Genomic DNA, 20524 nt, shown 5'->3' with positions numbered 1-20524 from the left:
ACTTCTCCCATGAAGACATACAAATGGCTAACAGACACATGAAAAAATGTTCATCACTAGCCATCAGGGAGATTCAAATCAAAACCACATTGAGATACCACCTTACACCAGTTAGAATGGCCAAAATTAACAAGACAGAAAACAACGTGTGTCGGAGAGGATGTGGAGAAAGGGGAACCCTCTTTTACTGTTGGTGGGAATGCAAGTTGGTACAGCCACTTTGGAAAACTGTGGAGATTCCTTAAGAAATGAAAAATAGAGCTTCCCTATGACCCTGCAATTGCACTACTGGGTATTTACCCCAAAGATACAGATGTAGTGAAAAGAAGGGCCATCTGTACCCCAGTGTTATAGCATCAATGGCCACAGTCGCCAAACTGTGGAAAGAACCAAGATGCCCTTCAACAGATAAATGGATATGGTCCATATATACAATGGAGTATTATGCCTCCATCAGAAAGGATGAATACCCAACTTTTGTATCAACATGGATGGGACTGGAAAAGATTATGCTGAATGAAATAAGTCAAGCAGAGAGAGTCAATGATCATATGGTTTCACTTTTTTGTGGAGCATAAGAAATAACACAGAGGACATGGGGAGAAGGAGAGGAGAAAGGAGTTGGGGGAAATGGAGGGAGAGACGAACCATGAGAGATTATGGACTCTGGAAAACAATCTGAGGGTTTTAAAGGGGATGGGGGTGGGATGTTGGGTGAACCTGGTGGTGGGTATAATTATGGAGGGCCCTATTGCATGGAACACTCGGTGTGGTACATAAATATTGAATTCTGGAATAGTAGAATTTAAAAAAAAAATAGGAAAGAGGGAAAAAGCATTAAAAAAGAAAGAAATGGGCAGAGGACATGAACAGACATTTCTGCAAAGAAGACATCCAGATGGCCAACAGATACATGAAAAAGTGCTCCACATCACTCGCCATCAGGGAAATACAAATCAAAACCACAATGAGATACCACCTCACACCAGTCAGAATGGCTAAAATTAACAAATCAGGAATTGACAGATGCTGGTGAGGATATGAAGAAAGGGGAACCGTCCTCCAGTGTTGGTGGGAATGCAAGCTGGTGCAGCCACTCTGGAAAACAGCATGGAGGTTCCTCAATAAGTTGAAAATAGGGGCGCCTGGGTGGCTCAGTGGGTTAAAACCTCTGCTTTTGGCTCAGGTCATGATCCCAGGGTCCTGGGATCGAGCCCCACATCGGGCTCTCTGCTCAGCAGGGAGCCTGCTTCCTCTTCTCTCTCTGCCTGCTTCTCTGCCTACTTGTGATCTCTGTCTGTCGAATAAATAAGTAAAATCTTAAAAAAAAAAAAGTTGAAAATAGAGCTACCCTACAACCCAGCAGTTGCACTACTGGGTATGTACCCTAAAGATACAAATGTAGTGATCCAAAGGGGCACGTACACGCAAATGTTTATAGCAGCAATGTCCACAATAGCCAAACTATGGAAAAAAGTTAGATGTCCATCAACCAATGAATGGATAAAGAAGAGGTGGTCTATATATATGTACGATGGAATACTATGCAACCATCAAAAGAAAGGAAATCTTGCCATTTGCAATGACATGGATGGAACTGAGTGAAATAAGTCAATCAGAGAAAGACAATTATCATCTGCTCTCCCTGATATGAGGAATTTGAGAGGCAAAGTGGGGAATTCAGGGGTTAGGGAAGGAAAAAATGAAACAAGATGGGATTGGGAGGGAGACAAACCATAAGAGATTCTTAATCTCACAAAACAAACTGAGGGTTGCTGGGGGGAGGGAGGTATGGAGAAGGTGGTTGGGTTATGGACATTGGGGGGGTATTTTCTATGGTGAGTGCTATGAAGTGTGTAAGCCTGATGATTCACAGATCTTGACCCCTGGGGCAAATAATACATTATAGTTTAATAAAAAATAATGTTAGCCATTCAAAAAAAAAAAAAGGAAATTGAGGAAGACACAAAGAAATGGAAAAACATTCCATTCTCATGAATTGGAAGAACAAATATTGTGAAAATGTCTATGCTACCTAAAGCAATCTGCACATTTAATGCAATCCCTATCAAAATACCACCAACTTTTTTCACTAGAAATGGAACAAATAATCCTAAAATTTATATGGAACCAGAAAAGACCCCGAATAGCCAGAGGAACGTTGAAAAAGAAAACCAAAGCTGGTGGCATCACAATTCCAGACTTCAAGCTCTATTACAAAGCTGTCATCATCAAGACAGTATGGTACTGGCACAATAACAGACATGTAGATCAGTGGAACAGAGTAGAGAGCCCAGAAATGGACCCTCAACTCTATGGTCAACTAATCTTTTACAAAGCAGGAACAAATGTCCAGTCGAAAAAAAGACAGTCTCTTCAACAAATGGTGTTGGGAAAATTGGACAGCCACATGCAGTAGAATGAAACTGGACAATTTCCTTACACCACACACAAAAATAGACTCAAAATGGATGAAAGACCTAAGTGTGAGACAGGAATCCATCCAATTCCTTGGGAAGAACACAGGCAGCAACCTCTTCGACCGCAGGCACAGCAACTTCTTCCTAGAAATAACATCAAAGATAAGCAACAGGAAAAATGTACTATTGGGACTTCATCAAGATCAAAAGCTTTTGCACAGCAAAGGAAACAGTCAACAAAACCAAAAGACAACCAACAGAAAGGGAGAAGATATTTGCAAATGCCATTATCATATAAAGGGCTAGTATCCAAAGTCTATAAAAAAAACTTACCAAACTCAACATCCAAGGAACAAATAATCTAGTCAAAAAATGGGCAGAAGACATGAACAGACATTTCTGCAAAGATGACATCCAAATGACCAACAAACACATGAAAAAGTGCTCCACATCACTCAGCATCAGGGAAATACAAATCAAAACCTCAATGAGATACCACTTCACACCAGTCATAATGGCTAAAGTTAACAAGTCAGGAATTGACAGATGTTGGCAAGGATGCAGAGAAAGGGGAACCCTCCTCCAGTGTTGGTGGGAAATCAAGCTGGTGCAGCCACTCTGGAAAACAGCATGGAGGTTCCTCAAAAAGTTGAAAATAGAGCTACCCTATGACCCAGCAATTGCAAACTGGGTATTTACCCCAGTGATACAAATGTAGTGATCTGAAGGGGCACATGAACCCGAATGTTTATAGCAGCAATGTTCACCATAGCCAAACTGTGAGAAGAGCCTAGAGGTCCTTCAACAGATGAATGGATAATGAAGATGTGGTATATATACACAATGGAATATTATGCAGCCATCAAAAAAAACAAAAACAGAAATCTTGCCATTTGCAATGACATGGATGGAAATAGAGGCTATTAGGCTAAGTCAGTCAGTCAGAGAAGGACAATTATCATATGATCTCACTGATAGGAAGAATTTGAGAAACAAGACAGAGTATCATAGGGGAAGGTAGGGAAATACAAAACAAAATAAAAGCAGAGAGGGAGACAAACCATAAGAGGCTCTTAGTCTCCGGAAACAAACTGAGAGTGGCTGAAATAGAAGAGGATGGGAGGGATGGGGTGGCTGGGTGATAGACATTGGGGAGGGTATGTGATATGGTGAGCGCTGTGAATTGTGTAAGACTTATGAATCACAGACCTGTACCCCTGAAGCAAATAATGCATTATATGTTAATTTAAAAAACCCAACCCTGGGGCGCCTGGGTGGCTCAGTGGGTTAAAGCCTCTGCCTTCGGCTCAGGTCATGATCCCAGGGTCCTGGGATCGAGCCCCACATCGGGCTCTCTGCTCAGCGGGGAACCTGCTTCCTCCTCTCTCTCTCTCTGCCTGCCTCGCTGCCTACCTGTGATCTCTATCTGTCAAATAAATAAATAAAATCTTTAAAAAAAAACAACAACCCAACCTTTATGTTCTTATCTTTGTGGTCTCTGCTATTGTTTGAAGTTGGCTAAACTAGAACACACACTTCCCCCTAGAATCTTAGAATACTTTGTCTCTTGCAGACTAAGAATCACCACCATGTATATCAATCGCAACTGCCAGTAGGAGTGTGCAGCACTTAGTGATTATAGATAGTGGAATTTGTAATTGAAACATCTGTACCATTGTTAGAAAAATTGATTCATAACCTATTTTAAGGATCAAAACACTCCCTGTAAATGTTACGGAACAAAGTATTTTTTTTAAGTCAAGAAATTCAGATCACCAGACCAAATTTTCTGGTACTTCAGAAGCTTTGTAAACTGATGGAATGGATTGATTCTATTTTAATACAAAGCTTAAGGACCTTAGATAATTTATAAAAGAGAACATAAGTTTAATAGTGGTTCCATTAAACTAAAATAAATATGAAGGTGTGGATTGTCGATGAGGAATATAAAAAATATATATATTTTCATTTCACTTTGCATAATACCTCTGGTTCCATCCATGTTGATGTAAACGGTAGGTATTCATCCTTTCTGATGATTGAATAATATTGCATTATATATATAAACTGCATCTTCTTTATGTGGGCTAATTTAATTTTTTAAAAAGGACATATATTCTTATCTTGGCAACTGGAATAAAGCCATATATAGTAGCAAAACTATCCTGAGAGGCTAAGAATGTTAGTGGTTTACCGTAATTTTTATAGTAGAAATCTATATTAGTATCTTGTACTTTTTTTTTTTTTTTTTTTTTTTTTTTTTTTAGAGAATGTGTGCATGCGAGAGAGCAGTGAAGGGGCAGAGGGAGAGGGAGAGAGAGAATCTTAAACAGTGCAGAGCCCAATTCAGGGCTCAGTCTCACAACCCTGAGATCATTACCTGAGCAAAAATCAAGAGTCAGACACTTAACCTACTGAGCCACCCAGTCACCCTGTTATCTTATACATTTTTAATATGTGAAACCAGATTACTGTGAGAAATAATAAGTATAATTCCAGAATATGACTCGGAATTTTGTTATGCCTCCAGTTTTTTATTGTAATTACCTAAGGCCAGTTTTGGCCTCTACTCTGCCCCACATATGTATTGTTATTGTTTGGATGGAGGGAAGATATTCATTTGGAAATGTTTATTGAGCCCTACTCCACCAGGCACTGATCCCTAGGGAATGGAGATACAGCAATAATCAAAATAGACTAAAATCGCAATACTAACGGATCTCACATGTATATTCTTATATTATATTCTCTTGCTGCATCATTATATATGAAGCCCTATATACGAAGCCTGGTTTTATTGATATATAATTGAGATACAATAAACTGTATATATTTAAAGTATACAATTCGATAATTTTTGTATATGTATATACCCATAAAACCAACATTATAATCAAGATAATGAACATATTCATGTGAAAGTTTCTTCATGTGCCTTTATAACCCCTCCCTTCCTCCTTCCCTGTCTCTCCCCCATTGTGAGGCAACCACTGATCTGCTTTCTGTCACTATAGGTTAGTTTAAATTTTTAAAAATTTTTATGTAATTATACAGTGTGTACTCCTTTTTTCCTGGCCTCTTTCACTCAACATAATTGTTTTGAGATCCATCCATGTTGTTTGTGTATCAATAGTTCATTCTTTTTTTATTGCTGAATAGTAGTCCATTGTATGGTATACTACCATTTATTCATTTATCATTTGCAGCCATTACATATAAAGCTGCTATGAATATTTGTATACAAGGTTTTGTGTGTCATATGTTTTCATTTCTCTTGAGAAAATACCTAGGAGTGGAATGGTTAGATCGTTTGGTAGGTGTGTGTTTAACTTTTTAAAACTTTCAAACTATTTCCCAAAAGGATTATACCATTTTATATTCCCACTAGAAGTGTATGGTACTTCCAGCTCCTCCATATCCTTGTCAACACTTGGTAGGTCATTCTCTTTAATTTTAGTGTTTCTAATAGATATATGTAGTAGCATCTGATTTTGGTTTTAATTTGTATTTCTAACAATTAGTGCTTTTGAGCATCTTTTTGTGTACTTTTGCTATCTGCATATTTTCTTTGCTGAAATATCTGTTCAAATGTGGGGGTTTTGACTTTTTTTTTTTAATTAGATTGTTTTTTGTCTTACCACTGAATTTTGAGTTATATACTGCATACAAGTCCTTAATCAGATTTGCGTTTTTTAAATGTTTTCTCCTGGTCTGTGGCTTATCTGTTTATTCTCATGAGGGTCTTCTGAAGAGAAGATTTTCATGAAGTTCAACTTACCGGTTTTTTTGAATGAATCATGCTTTTGGTGAATGATACTTTTGGTGATATATAAGATCTTTGCCTAACCCAGGGACATGAAGATTTTCTCCTGAAGTATTGATTTAGTAGTATTTCACAAATTCTAATTATGTGTTTCATTTTCATTCCATTAAAAATATACACTCTTTCCCTTTGATTCCCTTTTGATTTCTTCCTTGACCCAGGGGTTATTTAGAAGCGTGTTATTTTGCTTCTAAATATTTGGGCATTTTCCAGATTTTTTTTTGTTATTCATTACTAATTTAATTCCATTGTGATCAGTGAATATACTTTATATGACTTGAGTCCTTTTAATTTTATTGAAACTTGTTTTGTAGCCAAGAATATGGTCTGTCATGGTAAATGTTCATATCCACTTGAAAAGAATATGTACTCTGCTGTTGTTGGGTGAAGCGTTCTATAAATATCAATTAGATCAAGTTGAATAAGAGTGTTGATAAAGTCTTTTATATCTTTGCAGATTTTCTGACTTCTTATTTGATCAAATATTGACAGAGTTATATTGAAATCTCTGCCTGTAATTTCAGATTTGTTTCTCCTCAGGTTATATCTTCATGTATTTTGAAGCTCTGTTATTAGGTATATAAACCTAATAAACCTATATAAACCTACGGTTGCTGCACCTTTATGATGAATTGACCAGTTTTTCATTATCACATGGCCTTCTTTTATCTCTGGTAATATTCTTTGCTGTGAGGTCTACTTTGTCTGATATTATATAGATACTCCAGCTTTCTTTTTTTGGCATACAATTTTCCATTCTTTTACTTTTCACCAATTTGTGTCTTTATATTTAAAGTTGTTTTCTTGTAGGCAATATATGGTTGGATGTTGCTTTTTTGATCCATTATTACAATTTATGCTTTTTAATTTTGTATTTAGATCATTTACATTTAATGTGATAATTGATCTGTTATGGTTATTTTTAAATTTACTCTCTTGATGTTTTCTGTTTGTCCCATACATATTTTCTTTCCCTTTCCTCTTTTTCTGCCTTCTTTTAGGTTGAGAATTTTTTTAGGATTCCATTTTATGTCGTTTGTTTGATTAGAGTTATAAGTTATTATTTTGTAATTTTAATGGTTGCTCTAGAGTTTTTGTAATGTACATCTTTAACTTGTTATAGTCTACCTTCAAATTGTATTACAGATCACTTCCGTTTTTCCTCACTCAACCTTTATGCTGTTACTATTACACATTTTAATTCTATATATAATACAAACTACTCCACACTAGATTGTTAGTATTTTTTTTAAGATTTTATTTATTTATTTGAGAGAGAGAAATCACAAGTAGGCAGAGAGGCAGGGGAAGCAGGCTCCCTGCTGAGCAGAGAGCCCGATGCGGGGCTCAGTCCCAGGACCCTGGGATCATGACCTGAGCTGAAGGCAGAGGCTTAACCCACTTAGCCACCCAGGCGCCCCAGATTGTTAGTATTTTTTAATAGTTGATTATTTTAAAAGAGATTTAAATAACTAGAAAAGTGATTTATATACCCAAGTGGTTACTATTTCCAGTATTCTTGATTCCTTTGTGTAGTATCACTCTTTTTTCTACCTATAGAATGTTCCTTAATATTTCTTGTACTGCAGATGTGATTAATTCTTTCAACCCTTCTGTATCTGGGGAAAAAAAACATTATTAGTCCTTCATATTTATTTCAAAAATATTTGAGGGTCACTTGAGTGGCTCAGTCATTAAGTGTCTGCCTTCAGCTCAGGTCCTGATCCCAGGGCCCTGGGATCGAGCCCTGCATCAGGCTCCCTGCTCAGTGGGAAGCCTTCTTCTCCCTCTCTCACTGTGTCTCTGTCAAATAAATAAATAAAATCTTTCAAAAAAAATTTTTGAAAAATATTTTTGCTTAGTATAGAATTCTGTTGACAGTTTTTTCAGTATTTTAAAGATGCGTCTCCTTGGTTTTCCTGTTGTTGCCTTTTTTTTTTTTTTTTAAACCAATGAGAAATCTGTCACCCTTATTCTTCTTTCTCTGTACATAATGTATCTTTTTCTCTGGCTGCTTTTAAGATTTTTCTGTCACTGGTTTTGACCAATTCAGTTATGATATGCCTTCTTCATATTTCTTGTACTTGGAATTCTTTGACTGTCTTGGATTTGCAGGTTTATAGTTTTCAGAAACTTTGGAAAAATTTTGGCCATTACTTCAGATATTCTACCTGATCCCACCCCTGCCCAAACTCCTGTTCCTTGAGGACTCCCAGTCACATGTATAGTAGATTGTTTGAAGCTGTCCCACAGCTCATTTATGCTGTTCTTTTATCTTCCACATTTAATAATCATAACATGTTTAATCTTTATGTAACTTCATAGAACTATATTCTACAGAACACAGTTATAGTAACTTTTAATGTCTTTGTCTACTATTTCTAATATTTGTGTCAGTTTTGGGTCAGCTTTGGTTGATTTTTTTTAAGGTTTTACTTACTTATTTGACACACAGAGAAAGAAAGAGAGCAGAAGCAGGAGGAGCAGCAGGCAAAGGGAGAGGGAGAAGCAGGCTCTGTGCCGAGCAGGGAGCCTGATGAGGGGCTCGATCCCAGGACCCAGGGATCATGATCTGAGCTGAAGGCAGACACCCAACCAACTGAGCCATCCAGGCGCCCCACTTTGGTTGATTTTTCTCCTCATTATGGATATATTTTCCTTCTTTGAATGCATGCCAATTTTTTGTTCAATGCCAGACATTCTGAATTTTATTTTGGGTGCAAAACATTTTTTATTCCTATAGATATTATTGAGTTTTATTCTGGACACAGTTGAGTTATTTGGACTTAGTTCCTTTCAAATCTTTTTCTTTTTTAAATTTGTTAAGTTGGACCAAAGCCATGTTTAGTTGAGCACTAACTGTACACCTGATGCAAGGTACTTGTTAGTGCTCTACGCAGTATCCCACAAATTGAGACTTTTTCACTGTTGATTTATGGGAATGGGCACTTTCCTGGCTATGGGTGAGCTCTGGCTGTTGTTCCTTCTAATGCTTTTTGATGATTCTTTCCCTGGCTTTGGGTAGTTTCCCTATATGCATGCCCTGATTAGTACTCTACTGAATTCTTGAGAGGAACCCTCTGAAGTTCTCTGTGCTCCAGTACTCTTCTCTGATAACTCTAATGACCTTGGTCAGATTTTGGCTCCATATCTTCAACTCAGGATTCCACCAGCCTCCAGGTCAGTTCCATAGCACCATACCAGGGTAGAAGGAGCAGATAAGAGTGACACAGTTTGAGGCCAGGTTTTGGAGACTGCATGGAAGAATCAGGGTTCAACACTAAAAATACGTTGAAGCTGTATTTCAGTAAAAGTCAGTCCTTGCTGAATATTTTAAGGAATAAGTGCTAAGGGATGTTTAATTTTCCGCTTTTGGCCCTTTTGTCACCCCCACAAATTATTGAGGAAGTTTCTCTTCATGACTCAATATCCTCACCAGGAAGTGGATGGTTCTTCATACTGATCAACTACTGATCCTATCAGTGGCCAAAGATAGTTTCTTCAGAAAGGCTCTTGAACAACCAACTGACATCATGGCACAATACAAGAAAGATCCAATCCCCTTGCTTCCAACTGATTTTTCTATAGAGAGGAAGGAACAAGGAGCCAGGCCTCCTTTCTAAGATGTTCACCAGGGTGTGGGTTGAAGGAACATTATGACTGATACGTAGTTGGTCTTGGGCTTTGTCTCTCAAAGTGTAGTTCCCAGGTAGCAGCAGTGGCATCACTTGTGAATTTTTTAGAAATGCAGACCATCAAACAGTTTGTCAAGCTGTACCATTAGAATCTGCACTGTGGGGACGCCTGGGTGGCTCAGTGGGTTAGAGCCTCTGCCTTTGGCTTGGGTCATGATCTCAGGGTTCTGGGATCAAGCCCCATGTCGGGCTCTCTGCTCAGCAGGGAGCCTACTCCCCGCCCCTGCCTACTTGTGATCTCTGTCAAATAAATGAAATCTTAAAAAAAAAAGAATCTGCACTGTGGGGGCACCTGGGTGGCTCAGTGGGTTAAAGCCTCTGCCTTCGGCTCGGGTCATGATCCCAAGGTCCTGGGATCAAGCCCCGCATCAGGCTCTCTGCTCTGCAGGGAGCCTGCTTCCTCCTCTCTCTCTCTCTGCCTGCCTCTCTGCCTACTTGTGATCTCTGTCAAATAAAAATAAATAAAATCTTAAAAAAAAAAATCTGCACTAGACAAGAACTCCAGCTGTTTCATGTGCATATTAAAGTTTGAGGAGCACCAGCACCTATGGTTAACAATAACTTATTGTACACTTGAAATTTGTCGAGAGTAAATCTCATGTTAAGTGTTCTTTCCACAGTAAACTAAAATGTAAAAGTTTGAGGAGCACTGTGTTAAATGTGAACGGTGACACATGCCCTCTAGTGGCTGACCAGGGAGCTTTAAAATGTTTTCTCTTTTTAGGACCTTTGCACAGAACTGCAGAAACATTGAACATTTAAACCTCAATGGGTGCACCAAAATCACTGACAGGTAAGGAATGAGAATGAGTTTGGTGACAAATTGACCATCAGGAGAGTGAGGGGAGAGAAACATGGTTGAAAATATCTTTAGTGTGTCTGCTTTTTTCCAGCACATGTTATAGCCTTAGCAGATTCTGTTCCAAGCTAAAACATCTGGATCTGACCTCCTGTGTGTCCATTACAAACAGCTCCTTAAAGGGGATCAGGTAAGAGTACCTGTTGTTAGAAGAAACACCTAAACCTAAGAGCATCCTGGTGTGCCTAAAACTTTCTAATGATCCCACTGGAACAACAAAGAGGTCTTCTCTCCCCTTAATTGTTTGTGAGTTACTAAACTCAGACTTGGTAATGAACTATCTGTAGGATAGATTGCACATGTGTGACCGTTTCTTGTTCTCTCAGTGAGGGCTGCCGAAACCTGGAGTACCTGAACCTCTCTTGGTGTGACCAGATCACGAAGGATGGCATTGAGGCACTGGTGCGAGGTTGCCGAGGCCTGAAAGCCCTGCTCCTGAGGGGCTGCACACAGGTACCGAGGGCTTGGTTGAGGTTTGTTTCTCTAACATGAGGTGTGGGCACTTCATTAGAGAACTTGCTGTTGCATTTTTCTTGGTTCGCCACTATTCCCTCACCTGGTTCCATCCCCCTTTTGTTCTCTCTGTCCACTCAGTTAGAAGATGAAGCTCTGAAACACATTCAGAATTACTGCCATGAGCTTGTGAGCCTCAACTTACAGTCCTGCTCAGTAAGTAACACGCTTTTCCTGGGAGTGTCCTCCTGTGCCACGTTCCTTGAGTCTCCTGTGGGCCCCACTTTGAAGCCCCCAGGCAGGAGGGATGGTCGTCACACCCTGTTTTCTTATTCTTTGTCCTCATACGATCTGTCAGTTTGCCACAAGATGAAAGAATAACAGTCTAAACAAGGTGGCCCATACAAAGCCACTTATATTTCCCCCTAAAAATAACATAAATTGACGTCTTGGTTTATTTTATGATAGAAATGCTATGAACTAGTCACTAAGCTGAACAAATTCATATAAGGTCTCAGTGTCTTTTATTTTTTCTTAACTTAGAAGCTGGGGATAATGATAGTGGACAAAATGAAATGAGAGATGTGAAAATGCTTTGAAACATGAAGGATGTATTCAAGAGCAAGGTGTAATTTTCATCGTGACATTAACATGTGAAAAACGATTATTCCGTCCTCACTGCCATTGTCAGTATTGATCCTTGAAGAGAATGCTTGCTACATGCTCCTGGGCTTCCCAAGGGGAACATAAATTTTGAGAAATGTTAAGAGAAATCTTTGCAGTTGGTATTCAGTGAATGAGTCATGTCTTTAGAATCCTTGATGGTGGAAGATAGAACAGAAACTGTCATGTGGACAGATGACTTACGGTACTGCTCAGTATTAGGATCTTGTAGTGAGAGCACTCACAGACGACTTAAAGTAGAATATAAATGTGCAAGCCAGGGGCGTCTGGGTGGCTCAGTCTGTTGAGCATCTGACTCTTGGTCTCAGCTCAGGACATGATGTCATGGGTCATGATCTCATGGGTTGTGGGACTGGGCCCTCTGCCGGTCTGCTTGAGGCTTCTCTCCCTCCTCTTCCCTCCCAGCACTCTCTCTCTCTGTCCATCTTTAAAATGGATAAATAAATCTTTATAAAAAAATGCAAGTCATTTAACAATAATTTAGTGATATATTTTATTTGCTATTTTCTAAAACATTTGAGGAAATATTATAAATATATACATATATGGGACCCCTGGGTGGTTTAATCAGTTAAGTGGCTGCCTTTGGGTCAGGTCATGTTCCCAGGGTTCTAGGATTGAGTCCTGCATTGGGCTCCTTGCTCAGCAGGGAGTCTGCTTCTCCCTCTCCCTCTGTCTGCCCCTCTGCCTGCTTGTGTTCTCTCTCTCTCTCTCTCTGTAAAATAGATAAATAAAATATTTTAAAAATACATATATATATAACATATATATGTATGTATATGATTTATATAGCAGATATTTAAAGCATTAATCTGTAGAAATTCAACCAAAAATTATGATGTCACTTAACCAGGCAAGTCTTTTTTTTTTTTTTAAGATTTTATTTATTTATTTGACAGGGAGATATCACAAGTAGACAGAGAGGCAGGCAGAGAGAGAAGAGGAAGCAGGCTCCTCACAGAGCAGAGAGCCCAATGCAGGGCTTGATCCCAGGACCCTGGGATCATGACCTGAGCCGAAGGCAGAGGCTTTAACCCACTGAGCCACCCAGGTGCCCTTAACCAGGCAAATCTTATGAGCTCTTTATTTAATCTGATTTTTAAGATTTTTAAGTTTGTGAATTTTTCCTCAAAAAAAAAAATCAAATGAACTCTGGGGAGGGGGATGAAATTTTTTTTAAAATTCACTCTTGGCGGGATACCTGGGTGGCTCAGTCAGTTGAGCATCTGACTCAATTTCAGCTCAGGTCATGATCCCTGGGTCCTGGGATAGAGCCCTGTGTCAGGCTCTGTGCTCAACAGGGAGTCTGCTTGAGGAGTCTTTCCCTCTCTCTCTTCTCTGCACTTCCCCCTGTTTGTGCACTCGCTCTCTCTCTCTCTAAATCTTTTAAAAAAATTTCATTCTGTGGGCACCTGGGTGGCTCAGTGGGTTAAGCCTCTGCCTTCAGCTCAGGTCATGATCTCAGGGCCCTGGGATTGAGCCCCACATCAGGCTCTCTGCTCAGTGGGGAGCCTGCTTCCCCCTCTTTCTTTGCCTGCTGCTCTGCCTTCGGCTCAGGTCATGATCTCATGGTCTTGGGATCGAGCCCCGCATCAGGCTCTCTGCTCATCAGGGAGCCTGCTTCCCCCCAACCTCTGCCTGCCTGTCTGCCTGCTTGTGATCTCTCTCTCTCTCTGTGTCAAATAAATAAATAAAATCTTTTTTTTTTTTTTTTAATTTTATTCTCGGGTGCCTGGGTGGCTCAGTGGGTTAAGCCGCTGCCTTCAGCTCAGGTCACGATCTCGGGGTCCTGGGATCGAGTCCCGCATCGGGCTCTCTGCTCAGCAGGGAGCCTGCTTCCCTCTCTCTCTCTCTCTCTCTCTGCCTGCCTCTCCGTATACTTGTGGTCTCTGTCAAATAAATAAATAAAATCTTAAAATAAATTTGTATTTATAAAAAATTTTATTCTCTGTCAGTACTAGAATATTTTAAAACTGTACAGAGATAACAAATACATGTCAACCCTGTACTTCATCTTGTTTTATTAAATTATTAGGATAAAATGCTGGTATTTGGCAGCCCAACTAATTGACCAGCAGTAGATCCTATTTTTCAATATTGTTGGTGCCTTCTGATGTTCCTTCCTGTTTGGACTTCCCCAGCGCATTACAGATGAAGGTGTCGTGCAGATATGCAGGGGCTGCCATCGGCTACAGGCTCTGTGCCTTTCTGGCTGCAGCAACCTCACAGACGCCTCTCTCACGGCCCTGGCTTTGAACTGCCCAAGACTTCAGTAAGTGCACCATTCTTTTGCTTTGTAGCTCAGAGCTTGCTGGACTGACCAGGAGGGCTTCCTGCAGGAAGGGAAAGCCTTACCAGCAGGTGGATAGGTAATGATAGAGGTGGTGGCAGTGGTTGGGTTATTGTTGGCTTTTATCAGATGGGTTGGGGTAGAACAATACGTAATCTGGTTTATTTAGGGATGTATGGGAGGAGTGGATGGGATGAACTGTACACCACCAGGGAACCTGAACTATAATTTCTTGGTGGACTTGACACATGTGCCCACCTGATTTGCCTCATCCTGTTATAGCTTTGACATCAGAGTGATCTGATAGGGTCAGAATGACAGCCTCACATCCCAGTGTTACCAGATTCTCCCCTAAACCAGTTGCTAAATGGACAGAAGATGGGGAGGGGGATCACAGTCACCTTATTTATCACCTTTCCTAGAAGAAGAAAGTTTTGTTTTAACAAATAAAGATTTATTTTCTCCAATAATATTATGAATAGTAAAACTTTAACTATGGCAACAAAGTACTAATCATAGTTCACACCAGTTGAACTCATTTGTGTTCCAGGCTCTGTGTTGGGCAATTTTATAAGCATTATCTCATTTAGTCCTCTCCACTTCTCTAGGAGATATGCACTATCATTCTCACTTGTTTTTCAGATGAGAAACTGGGAGTCAAAGAAAATCACATAATCTATCCTGGGTCATATGATGAGAAGGAAGTAAAACTAGAGTTTGAACTTGAATCGTTGTTCAGAACCAGCAATCTTAGCCCTTGTACAAAAGACAGAAGAAAGAAACTTATTTTGTTGTTTACTTCTCAGTGGAACTGATCAGTTTCTCATGCTTACACCAGTTTCACATCTTTTACCGATTATCTATTGCTGTCCTTTGCCCATTTTTCTTACTGTTTCATTGGGGATGATTCTAGACTATTTTGATATTTCTGAGTAGTAGAAGGAATGTGGGTGATCAAAACTGGTCAGAAAGGTGGTCAAAATTACTGCTACAGGGGAGTATTTAACTTTAAAATGTTATTTCTCCATCCCTACTAAGCATGGGCATTGAGAATTAACTCACGTTTTTCACTGGCTACAAATTTTTAAAATTCCTTTTAGGGTAACTGGGAATTTCATTTAAATACAATATATATAAAGATCATTTTGTTGAGTAAAAGCTCATTTTAATTGTGTTTAAGAGTCAACAAATATTGGAATAATATTTGAAAATAGCAGCAACAGCAGCAATGTCCTGGAATTGTGGGAAGATTCCTGGGTTTTCTCCCTGAATTTGGGCTGGAACTGTGGGACTTAGGGCAGGCCACACTTTCCCCTAAGCCTTCTTCCCATCATCTATCCTGTGGGACAGCATTTGCATTTACTGTCCTCAGGACTATTCCAGAAGCAGAGGTGTGTCAGAAGGCAGAATAACCTCAAGAGTGTGCTTCATAAAGTGTGTATTTCTGTTGTTAACCAGTCACTGCCTTTTCCTCCCACGCACTCTGTATCCCAGGATTTTGGAGGCTGCCCGATGTTCCCATTTGACTGATGCAGGCTTTACACTTTTAGCTCGGGTAAGCCAGAGGTTTCAAAAAACAAAACCAAACTATAATTTACCTCTCATTTCAAAATAACTTGCTGTGGTTTTAGGGTGTGCAAAATTATGTACCTTTAGAAAGGACAGGTACCAAGTAGACTAGGGTCCTCAGGATACGTTTCCCATTTTCCCCAGAATGCTAAGGTGGTCCTGTAGGGGTTTCTGGAGCAGGTCTAAATCTCACTCTCATTTGGTCAGGCGGGACCACAAGAGGAATTTCCTCCCTGGCAGGACATGCCCTTCCTCATTCAAACCCTGACTCAGTCTCTCAGTAGCTTCCCCAGTTGAGCTGTTGTCTGCCTCTGCTCCTTCTTCCACATCACCCTGCAGATGCTGACTATCATGGGGGTTCCTCTTGTCTGCAGCTGGGAACCCATGACCTTCTGGGGATGGTGATACTTTTCCTCTACCCTAACACTCACCTGTCCAAACTGTGCCTGAGCACCCCACCCCCATGCTTTTCCAAGCCTATTCTATGGCTAAAATTTACAGGATGATATCCATAGCCACTGGGAAGGTGGAGGCCACTACCTTTCCAGGTGAGAGAAGGATTGTAGCCCAGGGTGGCCACATTCCCATTGCCAAAGGGAATGTGATTCAAAAAGCACCTGCTCAGAAGTGCTGGCTCACTGGGTCACTTTAGGAACAGGACATACTCCTAAAGGGAAGAGAACAAGGATACTGGGCCAGTACTCAGAGGGATACAGCAAGCCACCCATGTTGCCCTAACCACTGACCACATGGTGGTGGTGGGGGGGTGGTATCTTATGGACTTTTCCAGAATTGCCATGACCTGGAGAAGATGGATCTTGAAGAATGCATCCTGGTAAGTAGACTCCTGACAAGTCCTGCAGGGCTGCCCCTCAGACCTAAGAGACAACCAGGCATAGCCAGAGACCCCAGCTGGCTATTGTCTGGACCCTTCTCACCCCAGCATGTCAGGAATTGGGACCCCCATAAGGGCTAGGGCAGTGGGATGCATGAAGTTTGGGCTCTTCTCAGCCATCAGAGCTGTAGCTGAGAAGTTCAGGGTAGCTCCAGTTTTTGCCAAACATTAAAAAAAAAAAAAAAACTTCCACAGAACTGAAGGGAGAAATAAGTTTGCATGTCCAGTGTTGAGGTGACTACAGAGGAGAATCCTGGGGACCCTCTTTACCTACTCCTTCTTTGTCCCCTATCCCTGGACCCCCTTGAGGCACAGAGGAGAGACCAAGAACAGCTTTGTGTCTACAAGATTTGAGGTTGTTGGTGAAGAGAGGGGCTCCCAGCCTGAATGTGTTTGAGATGAGTTTTTAATTGTTTTACACCTTTTGATTCTTATGTTCAGGAGAAACCAAACTTAGGTATTAAGTTCTGGTGTGGAAGCCACATTGACACAGCTTGTTTCCCTCCAGATCACCGACAGCACACTCATCCAGCTCTCTGTCCACTGTCCTAAACTGCAAGCCCTGGTGAGTCTGAGTTTTTCCTGACATTCTTCACCTCTTAGGGATGAAAGAACTCTCCGACCATAGCAAGAATCTGTGTGGTTTTCCTTTTTGTAAAGGTATCATCATTCCTGGTTTCAAAGATCTATTAGTTGGGCTAACTTGGGAGGCAGGTTATCTAAATGTTACTGGTTTCATCTTAGGATATGAACCTATAATAGAGACCCATGTCCTTACTACTACGTTCATGTCCACTGTGTCAGGGAGAGTGAAACTTAGCATGTTACAATGATAAAATCTAGACAAGGATCCTTTTCTGTATGCCAGTTTTAAACTTGTAGGATGTATCTTCAGCAGGTTCTGCTGATTCTGAAACTTGCTTTGTTTCCTGGTTTCCTTTTCAATACCAGAGCCAATTTTGGTGAGCTTTTAAAAATCTTATTATGCAAAAAAAAAAAAAAAAAAATCTTATTATGCAACTCATTTGTCCTGGAAGCTATCCAAGAAGAATTTTAGCAGTTTATGATATTAAAGAATAAGGAATATAGCCCAAAAGGAAATCCCCATGACTGTCTTCATTGCTAGAGATTTTTATCTTTCATCATGATTTATCAAAACTCAGTGATGTTGTGTAAGGAGCCTAGGCCATCAGGTGTCTAGTCAGGCACTGTCCTTTCAGAATGACAAGTATACAGGTTACCTAACTCGTGGAAAGCTGCTCTTGATGATATGAGACAATTTTGTTATCAAACCACTACTCAACTGGGACACAAGAGGAAAAATAGGGACTCAAGACTTGATAACATTTAGATGAATATTTCATCCATTTTAAAATGAAACATTGAACACCTCAGAAAATAACAATGTGAAGTAGAATGTATGTTCATTTTTCAGTGTCACACCTCCACAGTCTGACCAGCATCTCCTGTCTTTCCCAGTTACTCCATCTGTCACTGAATTGCAACCAAGACTGAACCTAAATGGGTCCCTTTGAACTCATCATCTTTTCATTGTCAATCCTCATTTGATGTCCCTTCCCCCTTCCCACTCAGCCTAAATTGTGTGGTCAATTATTAACTCATTTCCTTGATCCTCAAGATTTTCCTTCTTCAATTAGCTCAGCTGCCATTCTGTTTAACTGTCAGCTGCTGAGCCATTCTTGAAGTAGGAACAAGAGTACAGTAGAGAAGGCTCACTGGCATTTTTTAATGGAGGAAACAGCACATATTCTTAGATTGACAGAAGCCATGGCTGGGTTTCAGAATGAGGGAGGAGAGGAGATGAGGCTGAATGGGAAGCAGGACCAAAGCCTCATAGCCCCTGCTAAGGAGAATAGACCTGCTCCTCTCAATTGTCTCTGTGAGCCTTACCAAGGTGACATGAAAAGCTGAGATGGGGGCTCATAGTCTGAAGGGCCAGTGTTCTGTGGCACACCTGAAAGAGCAGCCTGGCCCATATTTTGTTCCCAAATTGGAGACCCTGCTTTATTCATTTCTTCTAATTGTCTCAGCTTAGAATGTTGAGATTCACTAGATGCTTTTGACTACTCCTAGAATTTTATAAGCAGAACAATTCCATGCTCACATGGGTACCCACAAATCCTGTACCAGCTGCTGAGACTAAACCCCATATCCAGTTCACAGTAGCCTCCCATAGCTAAGACTTTTAAATTTATCCTCACTAACATCTTGTCCTCTGATTTGGGTGCGCACAAATTTATGACTGTTATATCTTCCTGAAGAATTGACATTTTTGTCATTATTAAATGTTCTTCTTTATCACTGATAAAACTCTTTGTCTTGAAGTCTACTTTATCTCGTGTTAATATTAGTCTTTTTATGCTTATTTTTGCATACATATCATTTTTCTTCAACTTATGTTTTTATATATAAAAGCTATCTTGCTTTTATGCAGTCTGATAAACTTTCTTTTAATCAAAATGTTTAGTCATTTATATTTAATGTAATATTGATACAGTTGGGTGTTTTCTCCTTTTTGTTTTCCGTTCTCTGCTCCTTCTTTCCCACTTTCTTTTTGAGTTAACTAAATATTCATTTTAACTGCATTTTAATTTGTCTGTTGGCGTTTTTAGTCATATCTCTATGCCTTGATTTTTTTAGTGCTTGCACTAATAGCCAAGGAAGCTTTCTTCAGTGGGAATTTAGGGGTAGTCTAGGATTGGAATTTGGACTGTCAATTCCCAGAAGACAGAAATAGAATCTTCTCTCTTTACCAGTAGCACCTTGCACAAGGCTTAGCCAGAGAAGCCACTTCCAGTCCTCTTTAGGGACAAAGTGGGGTGTAAACAAGCCAGCCCAAATATGAGAAAGTCAGAAACAGAAATTGTTGTGTGAGTAATGAGGGTGATCCCTACAACTGTGGTGCTTCAGATCCCAAGGATTGCAGCCCTTTTCAGGAGACTGCCAGCGGTTCCCTGGCCATACTAGAACCCCACCATGAGAAGCTGCTGTTTTGGAAGAAGTTTCCTACACTCAGGAATCCTAAACTTCCCCAAGTTCGCCTTACCCATAGTATCAAGCAGCCTTGTCAAGGCAGCATGACCAGCTTCTTGAGTTTCACACCACCAAACTCAGGGAGGAAAGGAGGATGGTGGAAAGAGTTCTTGATGTTGAAACAGATCTCAGGGGAAGATTCTGGGCCCTGGAGAAGAGGAGAATGTCTGGATTACTCAGGGCATGGCCTATCCTAATTTTAACAGATAAGTGGCTTGAATTTTTTTCTTTTTAACATTTCAGTTCGAATTCCATTAAATCCCTGGCTTTTGGAGGGAAGCACTGCCCAGAATATGGGACACACACACTCATACAAACACACTTCTGAATCCTAGGAGACCCCTAGCAGCCTAGTAGAAATGGAAGAAAGGGGGTAAGGAAAAACAAGTCTGAGTGCTATCATGTTAGCCTCCTATCTCTGCTATAAGTGAACTTCCTTATCTTTAAAAATAGCAAAAATAAGTCCTTCCTTATCAATAATCACTCTAAATGTAAATGGATTAAATTCCCCCAATCAAAAGACATGGAAGGACCAAATGGATAAAAAACCGTGACCCAGCTATATGGCTAGACCTAAAACAATTTAACTTTTAGAGCTAGAAAGAAACCAAGCCCAGAGTTAGCAGAAAGAAGAAATTAACAAAAATTAAAGCAAATATAAATTTAAAAATAGAAAATAGAAAAAAACAAATGAAATAGTTTTTTTAACAAATAAAATTGACAAACCCTTAGAATAACTATGGAAAAAAGGAGAAGACAAGTAAAGTCAGAAACAAAAGAAG

The 20524-nt window shown here is 40.0% G+C and overlaps 1 protein-coding gene across 2 annotated transcripts in view; it reads left to right on the top strand.

Moving 5' to 3' along the window:
* LOC111159170 (F-box and leucine rich repeat protein 2) overlaps nucleotides 1-20524 on the top strand; it is a 151304-nt gene that overhangs the window by 103096 nt on the left and 27684 nt on the right. Inside the window, exons 6-13 of one of the 2 annotated variants that reach the window (XM_022521606.1) lie at nucleotides 10663-10731; nucleotides 10832-10927; nucleotides 11124-11250; nucleotides 11392-11466; nucleotides 14076-14206; nucleotides 15719-15779; nucleotides 16584-16628; nucleotides 17197-17253. In XM_022521606.1, coding sequence (XP_022377314.1) covers nucleotides 10663-10731; nucleotides 10832-10927; nucleotides 11124-11250; nucleotides 11392-11466; nucleotides 14076-14206; nucleotides 15719-15779; nucleotides 16584-16628; nucleotides 17197-17253 — 661 coding nt within the window. Of the gene's footprint in view, nucleotides 1-10662; nucleotides 10732-10812; nucleotides 10928-11123; nucleotides 11251-11391; nucleotides 11467-14075; nucleotides 14207-15718; nucleotides 15780-16583; nucleotides 16629-17196; nucleotides 17254-20524 lie in introns of those variants that run through there. The other variant, XM_022521607.1, reaches the window with a different exon arrangement.

The sequence above is a fragment of the Enhydra lutris genome, unplaced genomic scaffold (genome assembly GCF_002288905.1).
Source record: "Enhydra lutris kenyoni isolate GAN:26980312 unplaced genomic scaffold, ASM228890v2 scaffoldscaffold66, whole genome shotgun sequence".
In the NCBI taxonomy this organism is placed as follows: Eukaryota; Metazoa; Chordata; class Mammalia; order Carnivora; family Mustelidae; genus Enhydra; species Enhydra lutris.
The sequence above is the reverse complement of the archived record's forward strand: the minus strand, read 5'-3'. Positions and strand labels throughout refer to the sequence as shown.